General features: G+C 37.0%; 2 protein-coding genes across 4 annotated transcripts in view; one reads left to right on the forward strand and one right to left on the reverse strand.

Annotated features, from left to right (window-relative positions):
* ORC4 (origin recognition complex subunit 4) overlaps nt 1-19,822 on the forward strand; it is a 77,506-nt gene that overhangs the window by 19,319 nt on the left and 38,365 nt on the right. Inside the window, exons 2-5 of one of the 3 annotated variants that reach the window (XM_059704539.1) lie at nt 12,663-12,736; nt 16,632-16,697; nt 17,815-17,891; nt 18,444-18,534. In XM_059704539.1, the coding sequence (XP_059560522.1) occupies nt 12,680-12,736; nt 16,632-16,697; nt 17,815-17,891; nt 18,444-18,534 (291 nt within the window). In that variant the 5' untranslated portion in view covers nt 12,663-12,679. The remainder of the gene's footprint in view (nt 1-12,662; nt 12,737-16,631; nt 16,698-17,814; nt 17,892-18,443; nt 18,535-19,822) is intronic. The other 2 variants (XM_059704540.1, XM_059704542.1) reach the window with 2 other exon arrangements.
* Nucleotides 14,654-15,326, reverse strand: LOC132238659 (zinc finger protein 821-like). The gene is made up of 2 exons (XM_059704543.1): nt 15,260-15,326; nt 14,654-15,149 (listed from the first exon to the last, which is right to left on the reverse strand). Exon 2 carries the CDS (start codon nt 15,116-15,118, stop codon nt 14,840-14,842), a length of 279 nt encoding a protein of 92 aa, XP_059560526.1. The 5' UTR covers nt 15,119-15,149; nt 15,260-15,326; the 3' UTR covers nt 14,654-14,839.

Here is a 19,822-nt window from a genome sequence, read left to right on the forward strand (position 1 = left end):
CACTACTGTAGACTTTATAAACATATGTGAAAATGAGGGTGTTATGTTTGGTGATCTTGATAAAAAGTGAGTCTGTAACTTCTATGAAGACACTTTGGATATTTTGTTACCTTAAAGTCATCATGATGAACAGTTTCTTGAAATACAAAGAATACCTTAAGTTTTTTTTTTATTATTTTCCTGGTTTGAAGTCTGAAAAGGATAAAGTTTTTCTCTGTATTGCATGATGTTATATAAGAAAAAATTCTAAGATATTTTTTTAAAGCATTAATAAATAAAAACTTAGCATTCCCCTAAAACACGTCCAACTATTTTAAGATCTTACTACAGTATAAATGTTTAAACTCAAATGTCTGCCTTGGCAGTTACCTAAGCATGAGGATGGGGGCCGGAGGGTGGAGGGGGGGCAGTGGTGGTGGTGGTGGTGTATACATTAGTAAGCACAATTGGAGAACATAATTTATTTGGCCCTAGTATTCAGATTGCAGGAATCTGGCCTCTTTATGTTTCCTGCACAAGCTGAAGAGTCTCATTAGAAACTATATACTATTAAAGTTTTGGGGGGAAATTCTGCGATTTTGCATTCACATTGATAATTTCTATAAATTCTCAAATGGTTTCTCTCTAAGGCAATGCTATTTTAAATGTTTTCCTCCCAAAAATAGTTTAATTAACATTTGCTAATTAATTCACTGGGGTTGTAGCATATCATATTTACATAACTGTGTAAGCATGTCAAAAGAAAAAAATTATTTAAATAATGGTAAGGATTTTATTCAATTATTCTCAAATGAACATATGCCCTGGAGTAATTGCTCTTGCAAGAAAGTACAATACAGTACGTTATGAGTTCAGGGCTCTTAACTCTAATATTTACCTTGCTACATGCAAATGCTCCTTAATTCTAGCTGGCTGAAAAACAAGTTAAATATATTCTTACCTCAATGTTATCTCAAAAACCAATAACTGATCACACACAACTGCCCTCCCCTGCTGGCCCGATGGCAACATCCATGGAAAGCATCCACAGATTTCTCCTAAAATACCTTTTGTTTTACATTATTTGCTTATCTCATCAAGAGTATTTCTCTAACCAAAGAGAGGCAGAGTTCTAGCCTTTTTGTCCATTCTTACTCTTTGAACAAAATGTCTACTATTCAGAATTAGACACTAGGTAAATAGTAGTAGAATTTGTTTTTATGTAATGGAGGCTTATAGTGATATTATTTTCAATATTTCTTTAGTCATCATCAGAGAGTAGTGTTAAACACTTTTATTTTAATGGACCAAAAATTCTTGTCACAAAGTAATACTGCCCTCTGCTAGAATTTCAGGTTTTTGTCCCCCTTACTTCCACTTAAGCTATTGAAGAAAATAATATTTATTTGTATGTTTTTAATTTTAATTTCTAGTCACTGATTTTAAAAGAATTTTTAAGTAGTCTGTTAGTAAATTTAATCTTCTCTCGTGTAAATTGTTTTTGGCAAACTGTTTGGAAAGTTGTATATTTTTATATTTTTAAATAATGGATATAAAACCCATTCATACTCTTTATAGAAATGTCTGTTAATAGATTAAATAGTCCTCTTTATAAGTGTTACGTGTAAATATGTGAGAGTTTTTATAAGTTGTTAGAAATAAACTCAGTGGTGGTTGGTTTTCAAGGCAAGGCATTTAACCCATAATGGAAAATTACTGGTAGATTGCTTGCATAGTGGCTTGTGGACTTGACAAAGTTCATGCACCTGGAAAGTCCTCAGGGCAAACAGGATATTGGGGAGGGACCAACTGACAAATGAACTTAAACTGGGATGGGAAAAGAAAGAATACCCTATAAGGAAATAATGAAACTTAGGTGACATCTGGGAAGATTGTACACCCATAATACTCAGCCAATGAGGAACCAGGGGAGGGACCTGTGCACTAGGGAATAAAATGCTCTTGTAACTGCTTTGGGTGTGCCTTCCCACCAGATATCTGATCTTGCAAGACCGACATTAAATGCCTTGCTTTTGCTGTACTTAGTGTCTCCATGTACATTTTTAAAGAATTTTTGGACTGGTGAGTATATTTCTAACATAGGTTTCTTTCTTACATTTGTCTTAAAGTTCTACATAAGGGATTTTTTTTAATACATTTTATTGATTTTTTTTACAGAGAGGAAGGGAGAGGGATAGAGAGTTAGAAATATTGATGAGAGAGAAACATTGATCAGCTGCCTCCTGCACACTGCCCACTGGGTATGTGCCCGCAACCAAGATACATGCCCTTGACTGGAATCGAACCAAAGACCCTTGAGTCCGCAGGCTGAGGCTCTATCCATTGAGCCAAACTGGTCAGCGCGGGATTTTTTTTTTTTTTTAATTTTATGTTTATTTGCTAAGCAGAATGCTTTTGACAGACAACTGCTGTTCATTACAGGAAAGATCTGCAATTTATTGAGACACCTGCATTATTTTACTTTTATTTAAAACACTGAAACAATACCTTTAAGTTTAACAAATCACCTGGATTTATAAGTAAAAGTTTTGAAATATTCTCTTTACCTGAGAGGGTTATTTTGTACCAACTATCTTGGAGTCCATTGATATGCAGGGTAGGAAAAACTATTGTATCTTTGACCTACTTGAACAACTTTGAAACTAATAGGACTGAGGCTTCCATCTAATTTTCCATTCTCCTTAAATTGTCACTTCACTGACCCCATTTACTTGGAATATAAGTATACTTCTATAGGGCTTGGCTAAGGTGTTCACTGAAGTTAGTTTGCATTAACCAAAACAAACTAATAAAACTAGCCAAAGATGCTAAGCTTCATTCGAAAGGCAGGTCATTTCGTGGTACTTAATAAGATTTTAATAAAACTTGAAAAAATTTTATTCTGCCTACTCTAAAAGTATATTTTTATTATTTAGCTGAAGTACTTGGTTCTTTTTCTCAGTTTAACCCACTAATTCCATTTATTTATTAATTTTTGCTTTAAAGTAGTAATAGGAAAAACAATAAGATATGTATAAATATATATTTGTGTGGGTATATGTGTACTAATATGCATGTCTATGTATGTATGTATGAGTATGGCAAGTTGTTCCTGCTTTTTTTAACTGACAAATACTATAGAGAAGTTTGTAGAGGATCCATTTTGGTAAAAAAAATATATATATATGTGTGCACACTCATACCAATAGTGATATTGCTTCCATTCATTTTTCTGAATTTAACCAAATAAAAGTGAGAATTGCTGAACTTTGAATATTGAGATGATCTAATGTTTAAAAAGTTCCTTTTCTATACTGCATATTTTAATTTTAAACAGTATTTTTCCCAGTTATTAATACTGAAGAAATTAGTACTCTTATGCATTCACTACAGTTACGTTGTATAATTATTTTTACATTATTAAGATTTATATTTACCACCTGTTCTATAACTATAAATTTTATAGTTGTTTAGTTTTAATTATTTAATAGATTCAGAGCTCACCACCAACAACCATACCGTGTGTGTGTGTGTGTGTGTGTGTGTGTGTGTGTGTGTGTTCTAAATGGCTGGATTTCATGATTGGGTTCCCTCACCAAAACTTCATTTACTGAATCTAGTCTAGTTTAAAGAGGTTGTTATCTTTATATGTGAATGAAATCTTTACTACGTATGAGTCTTTAAACTATCTCTCAGAACTTTGAAAATATTATTTGATTGTCTTTCAACATTTATTTTTTTTACCATGTAGGTTTTAGTCTGCCTGGAGGCCTGATGAATTCTTTCTTTAGGTTTAAAATGAAACAACTGAATTATGATTGTTTGAGTTTGCTTCTCTCCTTATGTGACATTTTTTGAGAATTTCTGGGCTTTTGACAGTAGGATTAAAATTGGAAGCTTTGCAGAACTCTTCTAGATTTTTCTAGCCTTTTATTTTTTTGTGGTGTTAACATTTCACTTTTTCTTTAATTTTACTATGACATTTTTTTCAGAGATTTATTTTGGCAAAATATACATTACAAAATTTATCATACACATAACATAAAATTTACAATTTTAAATGTACAGGTCAGTGATATTAAATAGATTCCTTACTGTTGTGCTGTCATCATCAACATCCATCTCTAGAACACTGTTCAACTTTTAAAATTAAAACTCTATACCCATAAAAAATAATTCATCATGCTACCCTGCCTGTCAACCCCTGGCTACCAAGATTCTGCTTTTTGTCTAGATTTTTGACTATTCTGAGTATTTCATGTAAATGGAATTATATAGTGTTTGTCTTTTAGTGACTGGTTTAATTTTCATACATTTGGTCATAAATTTAAAATGTGTTGCCAGATTTTTCAGACATGCTAAAACTGGCATTAACAATAGCAACTTTGAAACAAGTAGGGAGAATAATCCAAATCACTGCAAAATTATAAGCCAAGAAATGGAGGATTATTGGAGTATCCTATATAATAAAAGGCTAATATGTAAGTTGTCCGAACGGTGGAATGACCGGTCGCTGTTACGCGCACTGACCACTAGGGGGCAGATGCTCAACACAGGAGCTGCCCCCTGGTGGTCAACGCACTTCCACTGGCAAACGCTAAGGATATCCAACTGCTGGATGTCTGAGGGGGAGCTGGCCTAAACTGTCAGTTGGACAACATCCCCCGAGGGCTCCCGAACTGCAAGAGGGTGCAGGCCAGGCTGAGGGACACCCTCCCCCCTTGTTCACGAATTTTGTGCACTGGGCCTCTAGTTCGTTTTATAAATAACTAAAAGTACAGATTTTGACTAGTAATTTTAATCATTAGAACTATTTCTCTTAATCCTCTAAGTTCTTAATTGAAGCCAGTATAGAAGGAGATTATATTCATTAATCTTTTTAAAATGTTAATAATGAGCTATTGTGAGTAATGGCCCACCTGTCCAAATTTTAAATGACAGACTTGTAAACAGAAGAATGACAAAAATGAGACTTTTAATGCACTGTTGAGAGCAGGCATCCATTGATGTGTATGTGTGCGCGCGCGTACACACACACACACAGCAAGGAACATAGCCTATTTATTTAGTCCCTCTTCCAGTTCCTCATTGGCTGAGTAGTATGAGGTCACCTGTTTCCTCATATTTCACCTAGGTCTTGCCATCTCCCATTGGGCCATTAAAAAAAAATTGGACTGTGACCTTTCTTGCTACCTCCATCTTCCCTGTCTAGCTGAGGCCAAGGGGGGTTTTCCACCATAATGCTGCCCCATATGCACAGTTCTTTGTTCTTACATCCTATTCTTTCCTCCCTATATTCTGCTTGCCCTTGGGAAATTCAGTGAATTCCATCAGAAGCTGACCATTCTGGAGATGGATCACAGGGGTCCATTTCTTACATTATCAGTCTTCCTAATATATAAAAAGCCATGAACGAAACAACTGGATGGATGACCGAACAGCAGGCTGCATGGGGTGACAAGGCCAGGAAGGGTGTTAGTGAAGGATGGCCAAACAACTGAACACCAGGCTGCATGGGGCGACCAGGCCAGCATGGAGGTTAGTGAGGGACGACCATATGACTGAACAGCAGGCTGTGTAGGGTGACCAGGCCAGCAGTGGAGGCAGTTGGGGCTACCAGGCCAGTTGGGGGCGACCAGGCTGGCAGGGGGCAGTTAAGGGTGACCAGGCCAGCGGGGGAGCAGTTGGGGATGACCAGGCTGTCAGGGGGCAGTTCGGGGTGACCAGGCCGGCAGGAGGGGCAGTAAAGGGTGACCAGGCGGTGTGGGGCAGTTAGGGGCAACCAGGCTGGCAGAGGCAGGCAGTTGGGGGAAACCAGGTCAATGAGGGGGGGCAATTAGGGGTGACCAGGCCGGCGGGGGGGAGGGGTGCAGTAAGGGGCAACCAGGCCCGTGGGAGGGGGAGTTAGGGGCAACCAGACTGGTGGGGGGGAAAGTTGGGGGCAACTAGGTCGGCAGGGGTGGCAGTTGGGGGAGATCAAGCTGGTGGGGGGGCAGTTAGAGGTGACCAGGATGGCGGGGGGGGGTGGGGTGCAGTAAGGGGCGACCAGGATGGTGGGGGGGAAAGTTGGGAGCGACCAGGCCGGCAGGCAGGTGAGCAGTTAGGAGCCAGCAGTTCTGGATTGTGAGAGGGATGTCCGGGCCTAAACTGTCAGTCACACATCCCCTGAGGGGTCCTGGATTGGAGAGGGTGCAGGCTGGGCTGAGGGGACCCCCTGTGCACGAATTTCATGCACTGGGCCTTTAGTGTATTATAAACAGGTAGACATAATCAGGAATCATCAGATGTGTAGCTATGTAAGGTCTGCAACTTGATTTAAAAATTATTCATAAAAAATTTGTCTACTTTATCTTTAATCTTGTGACTTATCAAATAAATTTCTTAAATTATAATTTAACCATTTTGAAATTCTGTTGCTGTGACACTAGCAAGATAATACTGCATATATTTTACTTGAATTAGAAAATAAATTACTCTGTTTCTGTAATTTATTGTTCTTTTATGCTTGACAGTGTGTTTTAGGGTGATGGTATATACTTATTTGAAAATTTAAAATTTACTAAGCAGTTGATTTAAGCTAACCTGTCCCTTTTTTGGCAGCTTAGTTTACCTCTGCACATCCTCACTGCTGAGCACTTATTCATTTGTCAAATATTGTTTTGAAGACCAACTCTCTGCTAACATTTACTAGTTGATTTGGATACAATTATAATTTCTGAGCCCTTTTTTAAGGAGCCTTGGTCTAGTGCAGCGGTTCTCAACCTGTGGGTCGTGACCCCTTTGGGGGTTGAACGACCCTTTCACTGGGGTCGCCTAAATACATCCTGCATTTTAGATATTTACATTATGATTCATAACAGTATCAAAATTACAGTTATGAAGTAGCAACGAAAATAATTTTATGGTTGGGGGTCACTACAACATGAGGAACTGTATTAAAGGGTCACGGCTTTAGGAAGGTTGAGAACCACTGGTCTAGTGGAACAAACAGACAAGTTAAGACCGAGTTAATTGCATCACCCTGTGCTAATTAAGTTTTGTGAAAGAAAGAGGAAAATCACATATATCATGAAAGCACTTTAGGAACACTAAACCCTCACACATTTGCCAGAGTTGGGGTGTCACAGAAAGTATTCCCAAGAAAATAAGGTCTCAGTTTAAGATCTGAGGTTGGAGTGAGGAAGGGTAGAGAGAATGGTTGGCTGTTCCAAGAACAATATTAAGAAAAGGAGCTAGTTCGGTAAGCTGGGCAGCTAGTCATTCCTTTTAAATGATGTTAGGGAATTTGGAATTTAGATTTGGGGGGTTGGGAAAGGGTTTTTATGAGAAAGTGTTATCATGAATGGGTTAAGACTTGGAGACCAGTAAAGAAGCTGTAGATATCCGGGCAAGAAATAATGGTGATCTGAAAGTGGGATAGAGACAACTAGTAACAGAAGTGGTTTGAGTTGGAATTTTTGAGACAATAGCATAGACCAATTGTTACTTGAAAGGCTGAGATTGATTATTAGGTTTAATCATTCTAACAAAACAATTTAGAGAGAAGGACCTACTAGAAACTGTTAATACAGCAATTGTAGAACTAAAGCAGTAATACCAGGGTGAATCATTCCTTAAACTTACCCATTTCACTGCTCCTTGCAATAGTATGAATACGAAATAGTAGGTTCTACCAAAATTTTAGTCACTTAGGTTTATATTTGATACCAAAATGAGAAATCACTTAGTCCTGCATAGACATTCATCTCCTCTTACACTTTATGCCTAGTTCTACTATTTTAGAATAGTAAGTAAAATTATAGTATAGAAAGCACAATAGGAAGTAGAAGGAGTCCCAAGATCGATTGGTATAATTTGAAGAAAAATTCAACCCAACTTACTCTAATAATCTATTTGCAGATAATAAAGATTTGCTTGGACCACTAATCACTATTTTGGTCATTAAGTAGTTTTTTAAAGCCATAAAATTAGAATTCTCTTCTTTAATTTTTAATTTTGAAATCATTATAGACTCACAGAAGTACATGGAGGAGTCCAGTAAATCCTTCATCCAGCTTCTCTTAAGGGTGACAGCTTATGTAACTCTAGTGTAATATTTCAAAGCAGGAAATTTGCATTGGTATACCACTCACTGGTAATAGACTAAAGACTTTATTCAACTTTTAGCAGTTTTCACCTCAACTCATTTTTTGTCTGTCTCTGTGCTATGATCCCATGTATAGATTTGTGTGACTACTACCACAATAAAGATACAGAACTGTCCCATTATGAGAAAATCCCTCCTGTCATACCCACCCCTCAACCCTGTCCCTATCGCCTAGCTGCCACATTCTGTTGTTAATTCTAAATGTTTTGTTGTTTTAAGAATGTGATATAAATGGAATTGCACAAAATGTAATTGGCTTTTTTTTCCTTAGCATAATGCCCTTGAGAGCCATCCAAGTTACTGCACATATCAATAGTTATTGTTGTGTTTTTTTCTCACCTATATTCCCCTGTATGTATAGATATTTCAGTTTCTATAACCCCACTGGCTTGTTGAAGGACATCTGTATTATTTCCAGTTTTTTGAGGTATTACAACATTACTATTATAGACTTTTTGTTTGAACATGAGTTTTCCTTTCTGGGATAAATACCCAAGTGTACAATTGCTGTGTTGCATGGTGAGTGTATGTTTAACTTTTAAGAAACTGCGAGAAAAAAACTTTGGAGGGCAGCTGTACCATTTCACATTCTCACCAGGAGTTGTATGAGAAATCCAGTTTTTCTTTATGCTCACTGACATTTAATCTCTCTCTCTCTCTCTCTCTCTCTCTCTCTCTCTCTCTCTCTCTCTCATTTTGGCTGTTGTAATAGGTGTGTATTAATATCTCATTTGGTTTTAATTTACACTTTCCTAATGGCTCATGATGTGGAAAATCTATTCATATGTTTATTTGCCATACATTTATCCTCTTTGGTGAAATGTCTATTTATGTCTTGTTCATTTTTCTAATTAAATTGTTAATTTTGAGGGGTTTTTTTTAATTGAATCTTTATTGTTCAGATTATTACATTTGTTCCTCTTTCCCCCCCCCCCATAGCTCCCCTCCACCTGGTTCCCCCGCACCCTCTGCCCTTACCCCCCCCCATGTCCTCATCCATAGGTGTACGATTTTTGTCCAGTCTCTTCCTGCATCCCCCACGCCCCTCCCTGCCCAGAATAGTCAGGCCACTCCCTTTCTATGCCCCTGATTCTATTATAATCCCTCCACCAGTTTATTCTGTTCATCAAATTATTTACTCACTTGATTTTTAGATTCACTTGTTGATAGATATGTATTTGTTGTTCATAATTTGTATCTGTACCTTTTTCTTCTTCTTCCTCTTCTTAAAGGATACCTTTCAGCATTTCATATAATACTGGTTTGGTGGTGATGAACTCCTTTAGCTTTTCCTTATCTGTGAAGCCCTTTATCTGACCGTCAATTCTGAATGATAGCTTTGCTGGATAAAGTAATCTTGGTTGTAGGTTCTTGGTATTCATCACTTTGAATATTTCTTGCCACTCCCTTCTGGCCTGCAAAGTTTCTGTTGAGAAATCAGCTGACAGTCGTATGGGTATTCCCTTGTAGGTAACTGAGTTTCTTTCTCTTGCTGCTTTTAAGATTCTCTCTTTGCCTTTTGCTCTTGGCATTTTAATAATGATGTGTCTTGGTGTGGTCCTCTTTGGATTCCTTTTGTTTTGGGTTCTCTGCGCTTCCTGGACTTGTAAGTCTATTTCTTTCACCAGGTACGGGAAGTTTTCTGTCATTATTTTTTCAAATAGGTTTTCAGTATCTTTCTTTCTCTCTTCTTCTGGCACCCCCATAATTCGGATGTTGGTACGCTTGAAGTTGTCCCAGAGGCTCCTTACACTATCTTTGTATTTTTGGATCCTTTTTGCTTTTTGCTTTTCTGGTTTGGTGTTTTTTGCTTCTTCATATTTCAGATCTTTGACTTGATTCTTGCGATCTTCTAGTCTGGTGTTGGAAGTCTGTATAATATTCTTCATTTCAGTCGGTGTATGCTTAATTTCTAATTGGTTCTTTTTCACAACTTCGAGGGTCTCACTAGACTTATTGAGGATCTCATTAAATTTATCGGCAGTCTCACTAGATTTCTTGAGTGTCTCACTAAGTTTATCGGCGGTTTCTTGAAAGTTCTTGAAAAACCTTATAACCGTGGTTTTGAACTCTATATCCAGTAGTTTGCTTTCCTCCATTTCTTCATTTGTGACCTGTTTCTTTGTCTCCGCATTTTTTATGCTTCCCTGTGTTGATAGAGTGGCTTTCTGGGCTAGGTGTCCTATAGAGCCCAGTGGCTCAGCCTCCCCAATTACCTGAGGTGGACACTCTTGGTGCACCCCCTTGTGGGCTTTGTGCAGAGTCTTGTTGTAGTTAAGCCTTGATTGTTGTAGGTAACACTGGGAGGAATTGACGTCCAGGCCAATTGGCTGTGAGAATCAGTTGTGTCTGCAGTGGAGAACTTCTGTGCTGGAGACACCCTTCTGGGGCAAGACTTGCTTCAGTGGGGCTTTGGTGCTCACTGAGTCTGCCCCCTGAGTGTGTCCCTTATGGATCTGAGGAGTTGTAATCTGGATGGTCCCACTCTGACCACTGGGTACACTGGCTCTTGGATCGCTAAGGAGGTGCTAATTTAGCTTCTGCCTGAGGCTACCCAGCATGATCTCAGCTGGGAAGGAATACAAGCTGCTGTGGGGCCTTGGGCCAGCTGCAATTGGTTAGGTAATTTTCAGATTGCAAAGGGCCAAGCCTTTCATATGCAAAAGCCGTTGCACAGCTTGGGCAGGGCGGGGTCCCAGGGGAACAACAGGGTGGAGCAAGCAGTTATGGCTGCTCCTCAATCCTTCCCTCAGGGGCCCCGCTTCTCAGTGTCCCGGTAATCGCTGCAAGCACCTCTGAGAGAAAGTCGCCCTTGAGGTCCGACCAATGCCAGTCTAGCCTCTCCCCATATGAGTCTGGGTCCCTAGAGACTTCCCGGAACAGGAGTTCAGAGCAGTCGCGAGCTTGAGACTCCCTATCGATTGAAAAAGACAGCAGTGTCCTCGGTGTGTGCCTCCGTACCTCTGCACTTTACTTTCACATCGTACCTCCTCTGAGTCTCTGTGTGCTTTTCTCTTTCCTTCTAGTTGTAGAATTTCCACTCAGCCAGCCTTCCTGTCGTTCTGGATGATGTCTGTTTTATCTTTTAGTTGTATTTGTGAAGTGGTTGTGTGAGGCAGCAATTTCCGGTGTTTACCTATGCTGCCATCTTGGTTTCTCTCTATTTTGAGTTTTGAGTATTTTTATATGCACATTCTTTGTCAAATATGTAGCTTGTAAATATTTTCTCTAGTTTAAAGCTTGTCTTTTCATTTGTAAAATTAAAATTAGCTTTTAAATTATTCTTTGTTAGAGAGTAGAGATTTTACTATTACTTGGAGAGACAAGATGTGTTAGAACTTCTATCTTTTGACTAAGACTTATTTACAGTCAAAATTCGCATAGGTTAGGCACTAAAAGAGTACATGTGTTTCTTTCATGGATGATCCCCAAAAGAAGAAAAATGCATGCTTTTAATAATGCCTTACCTGACATATTGATGCAAGAGGAAGGATTAAACACCTGCCCTACAATCTCAGACATTTTACTTACCTTTTCTGAGGAGTAAATTCATAATCCATAAAATAGGGGGAAGGGGTATGTTTTTTAATTCCAAAAGTACTGTGAAATAGCTAATATAGCTCTAAAAAATAAGGCATATTACCAAAGCTTTCTCTCACTTTTTAAATTATTAGTCTTCCTTATCATTTAAGGGACAGTTGTTTCAGGATTTGAACCTAGTCTTCTATAATTTCAGATGTCAACATGTAAACCCTTTTCAGAGAACCAGAGTGAGGATATTATTTCATGTTGCTAATCTTAAAGGGTTATTGTAGTAATAGTTATTTTATAGGGTTATTTTGAGGATTAAATTATTTAATAAATGCAAAGCACTTGTAACAGTTCCTGTTATATACTAGCAAGTAAACACTGCTTAAGCTATTAAAGTACTGCTTTAGGGAATCAATGCTAAGAAAGTGAGATCTTTCAGCCTAGGTGTTTATCAATGAGTATGTTATAGGGAATCAATAAAGTACTGCTATAGGGAATCAATGCTAAGAAAGTGAGATCTTTCAGCCTAGGTGTTTATCAATGAGTATGTTGCCCTCAAGGATAATTTTAATTTTATGTTATTTTTCAGTAGAATATACATTTTTCATTTCAGTTATAATTTCCAAAATGCTTGGAATTTTTAAATATCTTCAATTTGGGGACTCTGACAATTAAATAGACAGTTTTATTTAATATAGTTTGATTATGGATAAAGAGAAAAAGAGGCATTTATGGATGTTTACAGAAGAGGCATATTATTTATCTACTCTCTAATGACTGAGACTGATCAAGAAAGCAAAGGCTTTGGGAAAGATGATTCTGTGGGATGGATGTGGGGAGAAACGGCAATAGGTTCAGCTAAGAATTGAAAGTTTGAGGAATTCGATCATTTTTTCATGCTTTAAAATATGTGTTTAATTTGATTCGATAATGGTAAATTCTTAAATACTTTAAGCCAATAGTCTTTATTATATTCATGCTTAAATGTTTTTTTGTTTTTTTTAAGGACTTCAGTTTGTTAAAATGAGCAGTCGTAAATCAAAGAGTAACAATTTAATACATACAGAGTACCTTTCACAGGTTAGTATATATTTTCATTAACTTCAAATTCTATTACTTTGCAAAGGTCCTCAGAGAAATAGTTATCTTCTTCCCATTCTAAGAGGCAGAATGCCATATGCTTCTATTTAATTTTATCCTTTTTAAGTCTTTGGGTAGTTGGGATTCTAACTTTACATGTCTTCCTAAGTGTGGTTCTGATTTCAATTTAGTTTAACATTATCTTCCAAGTTTTATACTTCCTTGGCTAAATGTATTCCTGTGGTTTTTTCATTTCTTTTGAAGCTATAATAAATAAAGTAGTTTTATTTTTATTCATTGCTAATATATCTAAATGCAATTGATTTTTATATATTAATCTTATATACTGCAACTTTCTGAACTCATTTATTAGTTCTGATAGTTTATTAGTTTATTCCCTAAGATTTTGTATGTACTAGGTCATGTCATCTACAAATAGAAATAGTTTTACTTCTTCCTTTTCAAACTGGATGTCTTTCATTCCTTTTTCTTATCTAATTGCTCTGGCTAAACGTTCAGTGCAATATTGAATAAAGGTGGCAAGAGGAGACAATCTTGTTTTTGATATTGGAGAAATGTATTCAGCCTTTAACTGTGGAACATTATATTAGCTGTAGGTTTTTGTCGATGCCCTTTATCACATCAAGGAATTTCACTTAAATTCCTAGAATATTTATCATGAACATTTAAGATAGTTGCATACTGTATTTCAAATGCTAAGTATATCGCTATACATATCTCTATTAAGGAATCTAGGAGGGAATGGGCATGGTATTTCTACCCTGACATTTCTCTTTACCTGGCTTGATCATCAGAACTACATTATTTTTTAAATTAAAACTAAATGGTATTGGCATCCCTTTATAAAACCTTGTTCTTATTTTTGAAGGTAAATGTTTAATTCTGTTTCAAAAAAATTTTTTTTAACTAGTATAATTTACATATCTTCATAAAGGGCACAAGTTCATGTACAGCTTCATTAGTTTCTTTAAATCCTGACCCAAGGATATGTTTTTCATTGATTTGAGAGAGAGAGACAGAGAGACATCAGCATGAAAGAGAAACTTCAATCGGGTGTACCTCTCCCCTCCAAACATGTCCCAACCAGGGATTGAACCTGCCACACCAACCAGGGCCAGCTTCATTAATTTCTGTACATACATTCACTTGTGTAACCTCTACCTGAGATTACTTTGGAATTTGTAAACCTCCAACTACTTACTACAGCTTCTCTTCACTTTATCCCTGTCATATTTTATACATAGTTGTTCCCTCTCTAATAGATTCTAATGAAGAAAGGAAAGGTCTGAGGTTTGTCTTTTAATTTCTAGTGATATTATCTAGGTAGAGGAATAAACATTATGATTTGTTGAGTCTCCATATATGCTCATTTAAATGTTTTACAGGTATCAGCTATTACCTGTCCAATGCCTATGCTGTATTAGAGATAGCTCTCTTATTTAATCTGAAAAACAGGCTTGTCAGAAAAGTGTTACTGTCTCCATTTTATAAATTTTTTAAAATTAAGATTTAGAAAGGACTAACTTTAAAATGCTTTTCTGGCACCAATTTTCTTATTCTTTTCACTTCCTCTATAATGAAACGTATTTATTATTTTATCCCCAGTGAATAATTTGCTTTGTTTATACTCTAGTGCATGTAAAGAGAACTCATGTATCTCTTTGATACATGAAGGATCAGTCCCACACTCTCAATTTGGGAAAAATAAATAATCTTGGAGGCTTCTTGTCTCTGTTGATGGAGCCAAATCTGAAGCTCCCTAAAGTTTGTGTCCCTGGGGTTCCTCTGCATTAGCAGTAGATCCTGAAAAGAAATGTCTTTAATGGCCCATCTTTTCTTTTTCTTTTTATTTATCTTCTATATAAATAAAAATGTAAACGTTTGTTTGTTCAAAATCTTAAATCTCCAAAAGTTCTTCACCGATTGCTTTGAAATTTTGACACAACGTTGCATTCGAATATGCGTGTGTTTTTATATACCTATTACTATCTGTATCTGGCCATGCATTGCTGTGGCTCAGTCTGGTTAAATGGAAAAGAAAGAAAAGAGAAAGCGCACGTTTTGACGCGGATCTGCTGTTTCTCATTGACGTCTTTCAGCCACTCTCAGCCTGTCGCGTTCATTCTGTTGAGAACGAAGCAGATCTGAAGCTGCAGAACGCGATCGCCGTGCTCGCCACCGTGCATCCTCAAGTCTGGCTGCACGTCGCTCTGCTGCTTCCTCGGCACGTTTTTGAGCCATTCTTTGTCTGTTTCGCTCGTTCGCTGATGCCCGTTCTTCCTCAGTCTGATTTGCAATTACTCGTCGCACTGCTTCCGCTCCGCGAGTACGACGACCTAAGTTTGATCTTCTGCGAGGCATTATTTTGATGAACTAAAGCAGATCGATTGCACTGAGAAAGAAGAAAGTTATAACAAAAACATATAAAATTGCAAAACATTAAGAAAGGAAAAAACATGAACTAAAAAACAAAGAAAAAACAAAAAAATAAAAAATACTAACGAAATATTTCAATTCAAACGCAGATCAATCGACACAGCTCAATTCCACCGCCAATTGCACTGAAAAATAAGAAAAACAGTTAAAAAAAACAGAATGAAAAACAAAAGAGAAAAAAATAAACTATACTCACGAAATGAACGTTTTGGTAAACGACACAGCTCAATTCCAACGCAATGTCACACGAAATAATTAAATCAAAATGAAAATCGAAATCTACGAATATTCAATTTAACAATGCAATTGGAAACATTGAAATGGAATTGTAAAATTGGAAATTTGGAAAACGTAAATGGATTGTAAATCAGAAACATTGAAATGGAATCGTAAAATAGTTAGTATAGCTTGTGTTGCTTTTACGTCCAACAGATGGCACTGTTTTTCAAAAACATGTTTTTACCTGTCACAGGTATGACATCTATATAATAGGTATATAAAAACACACGTGTATTCGAATGCAACGTTGTGTCAGAATTTCAAAGCAATCAGTGAAGAACTCGGAGATTTAAGATTTTGAACAAAGGAACATTTACATTTTTATTTATATAGAAGAAATAGATGTCACACATGTTACAGGTAAAATCATGCTTTTTTTGGAAAACAGCACCATATGTTGGATGTAAAAGCAACACAAGCTATACTAAATATTTTACGATTCCATTGCATTGTTTCGATTTACTATCCATTTACGATTTCCAATTTTACGATTCCATTTCAATGTTTCCGATTGCATTGTTAACTTGAATTTTCATAGATTTAGATTTATTTTCATTTTGATTTAATTATTCCGTGTGACATTGTGTTGGAATTGAACTGTGTCGTTTACCATAGCGTTCATTTCATGAGTACAGTTTATTTTTTTTTCTTTTTTCATTGTTTTTCATTTTGGTTTTTTAACTGTTTATCTTATTTTTCAGTGCAATTGGCAATGGAATTGAGCTGTGTCGATTGATCTGCGTTTGAATTGAAATATTTCGTTAGTATTTTTTATTTTTTTTTGTTTTTTTCTTTGTTTTTTAGTTCATGTTTTTTCCTTTCTTAATGTTTTGCAATTTTATATGTTTTTGTTATAACTTTCTTCTTTCTCAGTGCAATCGATCTGCTTTAGTTCATCAAAATAATGCCTCGCAGAAGATCAAACTTAGGTCGTCGTACTCGCGGAGCGGAAGCAGTGCGACGAGTAATTGCAAATCAGACTGAGGAAGAACGGGCATCAGCGAACGAGCGAAACAGACAAAGAATGGCTCAAAAACGTGCCGAGGAAGCAGCAGAGCGACGTGCAGCCAGACTTGAGGATGCACGGTGGCGAGCACGGCGAGCAAGGCGAGCACAGCGATCGCGTTCTGCAGCTTCAGATCTGCTTCGTTCTCAACAGAATGAACGCGACAGGCTGAGAGTGCCTGAAAGACGTCAACGAGAAACAGCAGATCCGCGTCAAAACGTGCGCTTTCTCTTTTCTTTCTTTTCCATTTAACCAGACTGAGCCACAGCAATGCGTGGCCGGGTAAAGCTAGTTTTTAAAAATATTCGTATTGATTTCAGAGAGGAAGGGAGAAGGAGAGAGAGATAGAAACATCAATGATGATAGAGAATCATTGATTGACTGCCTCCTGCACCCCCCTGGCCCCCGACTGGGGACTGAGCCCGCAACCCAGGCATGTGCCCTTGTCCAGAATCGAACCCAGGACCTTTCGGTCTGCAGGCTGATGCTCTATCCACTGAGCCAAGCCAGCTAGGGCAATAGCCTATGTTCTTAAAGAATGTGCTAGATTTTCTGACATTTTTTACAACCAAGGCTGTGCCCTTTATTCTATGATGACCTCAAAATTTAGCTCTTTGTAAGAATATTTTTCTTAATTTCAATGATTTTTTTTATTTTATAGCCTACATGAATGTGATTTCTTCCATATAATTGAGCATTTTCTTATATGCTGTTAATACTTTTATGCAGTTTGTTTTTGAATGTGTCATTTCTGCACAGTATATTTGCAATTTTTTTTTAGGCATAGGTCATGCTCTTTTAGTAATCTTGTGCTCTGCATCTAATAAGTACTAAATAACTACAGGGACTTTTAAACTTCTTTAATTCTCTCAGAATACTGACTTTTATGGCAGGTACAGATTGGTAGGGCTTGAGTTAAGGCAATTTAAATGTGTTGGTCTCTAGAGATAGAGGAGTGATATATGAGTATTATGAGATTAGGTTACATTATTAGATTATCACCTGTCAGTTTTTTGGCTCACATGTTATTCTCGGTAAAGTATACATTCATTCACATGCATTAAAACAGTCCTCAAATTCTGATGTAACTAAAGTAAGTAATTCTCTCTTGTTGAAACCTACACAACTAAATTCTCATCTTTTCTCTGGGATTTAAGATAAAAAGAACTATTGAATTTATAACTCATGAAAATGGTGCCAGTGCTCTTGAAGAAAAGTTATTTAGGGAGGGTTGAATTGATTCATTAATACCTAATTCTGACTCCTATAAGTGTATATTCTCATTTATTTTGATTGCATGTATAATATTTTTTTATATTTACTTTATTTTCATCAGGTACAAAGAATTTTACGTGAAAGATTTTGTTATCAGAGTTCACATAGTAACCTATTTGGAGTACAAGTACAATATAAGTAAGTTTGGCTATTCCCTTGTATGTTATGAGTATACTTACAGATGCTCTGTAGGTTTTGCAGATATTACCATATACAAATTTTATCTTAAGCATTGCTAATGAACCTTTTGCTTTGGATATAGAAACATTGAGTATCATGAAGCAAGAGAGATATAAGTATTTCCATAATAAGAAAGCCTTTTAACTTTTAGTCTTAGGTTGTTTTTGTTATCTGGTATTGTAGAGATAATTCTGCTCTTCTTATACCTAAGACTTGGCAGCCAGTTGTAAAGTGAAAGGGCCTAAGAGCTGCCACTGTTGTCACTTACCCCATACTAGCATAAAGACCAAGATATTTCAGACTTACTTGATTTCTTCTTGTGGTTTCCAGAGAATCAGTATTAGCCAACAATCTGTTTCTGTGTAGGACTATATAGAGTATAAGTCAAGTGCCCAGAGGGGAAGAAAAAAGGAATACCTGTTTTCTATGCATATTCAAATTTAGCTTTAAAAAATAATACCTAACAATTATTCTAGCTTTTTAAATTTGGGCCTGTTTATATAATTTCAGACACTTAATTGAGCTGCTAAAAAGAACTGCTATCCATGGAGAAAGTAACTCTGTTCTCATTATTGGACCCCGAGGATCAGGAAAGACCATGGTAACGCTATTTATTTCTGGTGTTTCTTTGGTAGGCTTGTGACTATTCCTGTAGACAACGCTGAAATGTATTTCATTATTTTGTTAACATTTTGCTTTTTTTTCCTTAAATCATTGAAAACATGAAAAGCCTTATAAAGTTGGGGCGATATATTTGAGTTGAGCTATCTTTTTTGCCTTGTTTTTCCCCACAGTGACAAGTTTCAGTTGATGTTTGTTTAATCATGGTCTTCTGTCCTTGAAGAATTAGTGATTGCCAGTGGAAAAAGCAAACTAGCATTTATTGGACATGTACCTTGTGCCTTTTATCTTTGCTTTATCATTTATTGTTTACACTAACCCAGTAAGATAGGTTTTGTCTCTATTTGTGGATTAGGTAGGTAACTGTCACCAATGCATTCTTTTTTTCTCATTATTTTATTGTTTAACCCTAACATAAACAATTTTTTCATATGTCCATTCACATTTTCTAGATTTGTCTTCTACTTTCCCTCGTTATCATATTTGCTTAGTTGTCTCATTTTCTCTTTTCACATTCTTTATACAGAATATGAAACCAATTATGTCTGTCACACTGAAAGTATTACCAAACCATTTAATTTTAAATAGGTGGGCTGTGTAAAATTTATTTAAACAGTGTTCTCTAAGAAATGGAAATTAGAACTTTTGGATTTTACTGTTTTCCATTACCAGCATTGTTTGAAAGATATAATAAATTGGTTATATAGATCTATGGAAGGAAGTGGTGCCTAGAAGGAAGGTTAATCAGAAGTACTAGGCAACTGTCACTGACAGCCACCACAGCTAACTTGTTTTTAGTTCATGTGATTTCCCCTATCTGGTTGCTTGTAGAGTTTCTTTATATTAGCAATGTTAAAATTTCACAGGTTATATCTAAATGTTGATCATAAAAATTGATATTCTTCAGATCCTCTTAATGTGAATTTAGATCGTTTCTTCTATAAAAGATTCTCTCCCTGCTCCCCCCATTTTTATTATTATTCTAGAATTTGCATGCACTGGATGGGAGTCCCTCAGCCCGGCCTGCCCCCTGTCACAGTCTAGGAGCCCTCAGGGGTGGGAGGTGACCTGGTGATCAGGGGAAGGCGATACCCCATCACACCTCTGCTGCTGCCACTGCCAGCAGCGCAAGCCTCGGCCGGTCCTGGTTACCTGAGCCTTGGGCGGCCCTCAGCCTCTGGGCAGCTGCCATCCGAGGCTTGCCTGCGCCTCAAGCCAGCCCTGGGCAGCTGGGGGGTTGAGGGGACTGGGGGACTCTGGAGGTTGGG

The sequence above is a fragment of the Myotis daubentonii genome, chromosome 7, assembly GCF_963259705.1.
Source record: "Myotis daubentonii chromosome 7, mMyoDau2.1, whole genome shotgun sequence".
NCBI lineage: Eukaryota > Metazoa > Chordata > Mammalia > Chiroptera > Vespertilionidae > Myotis > Myotis daubentonii.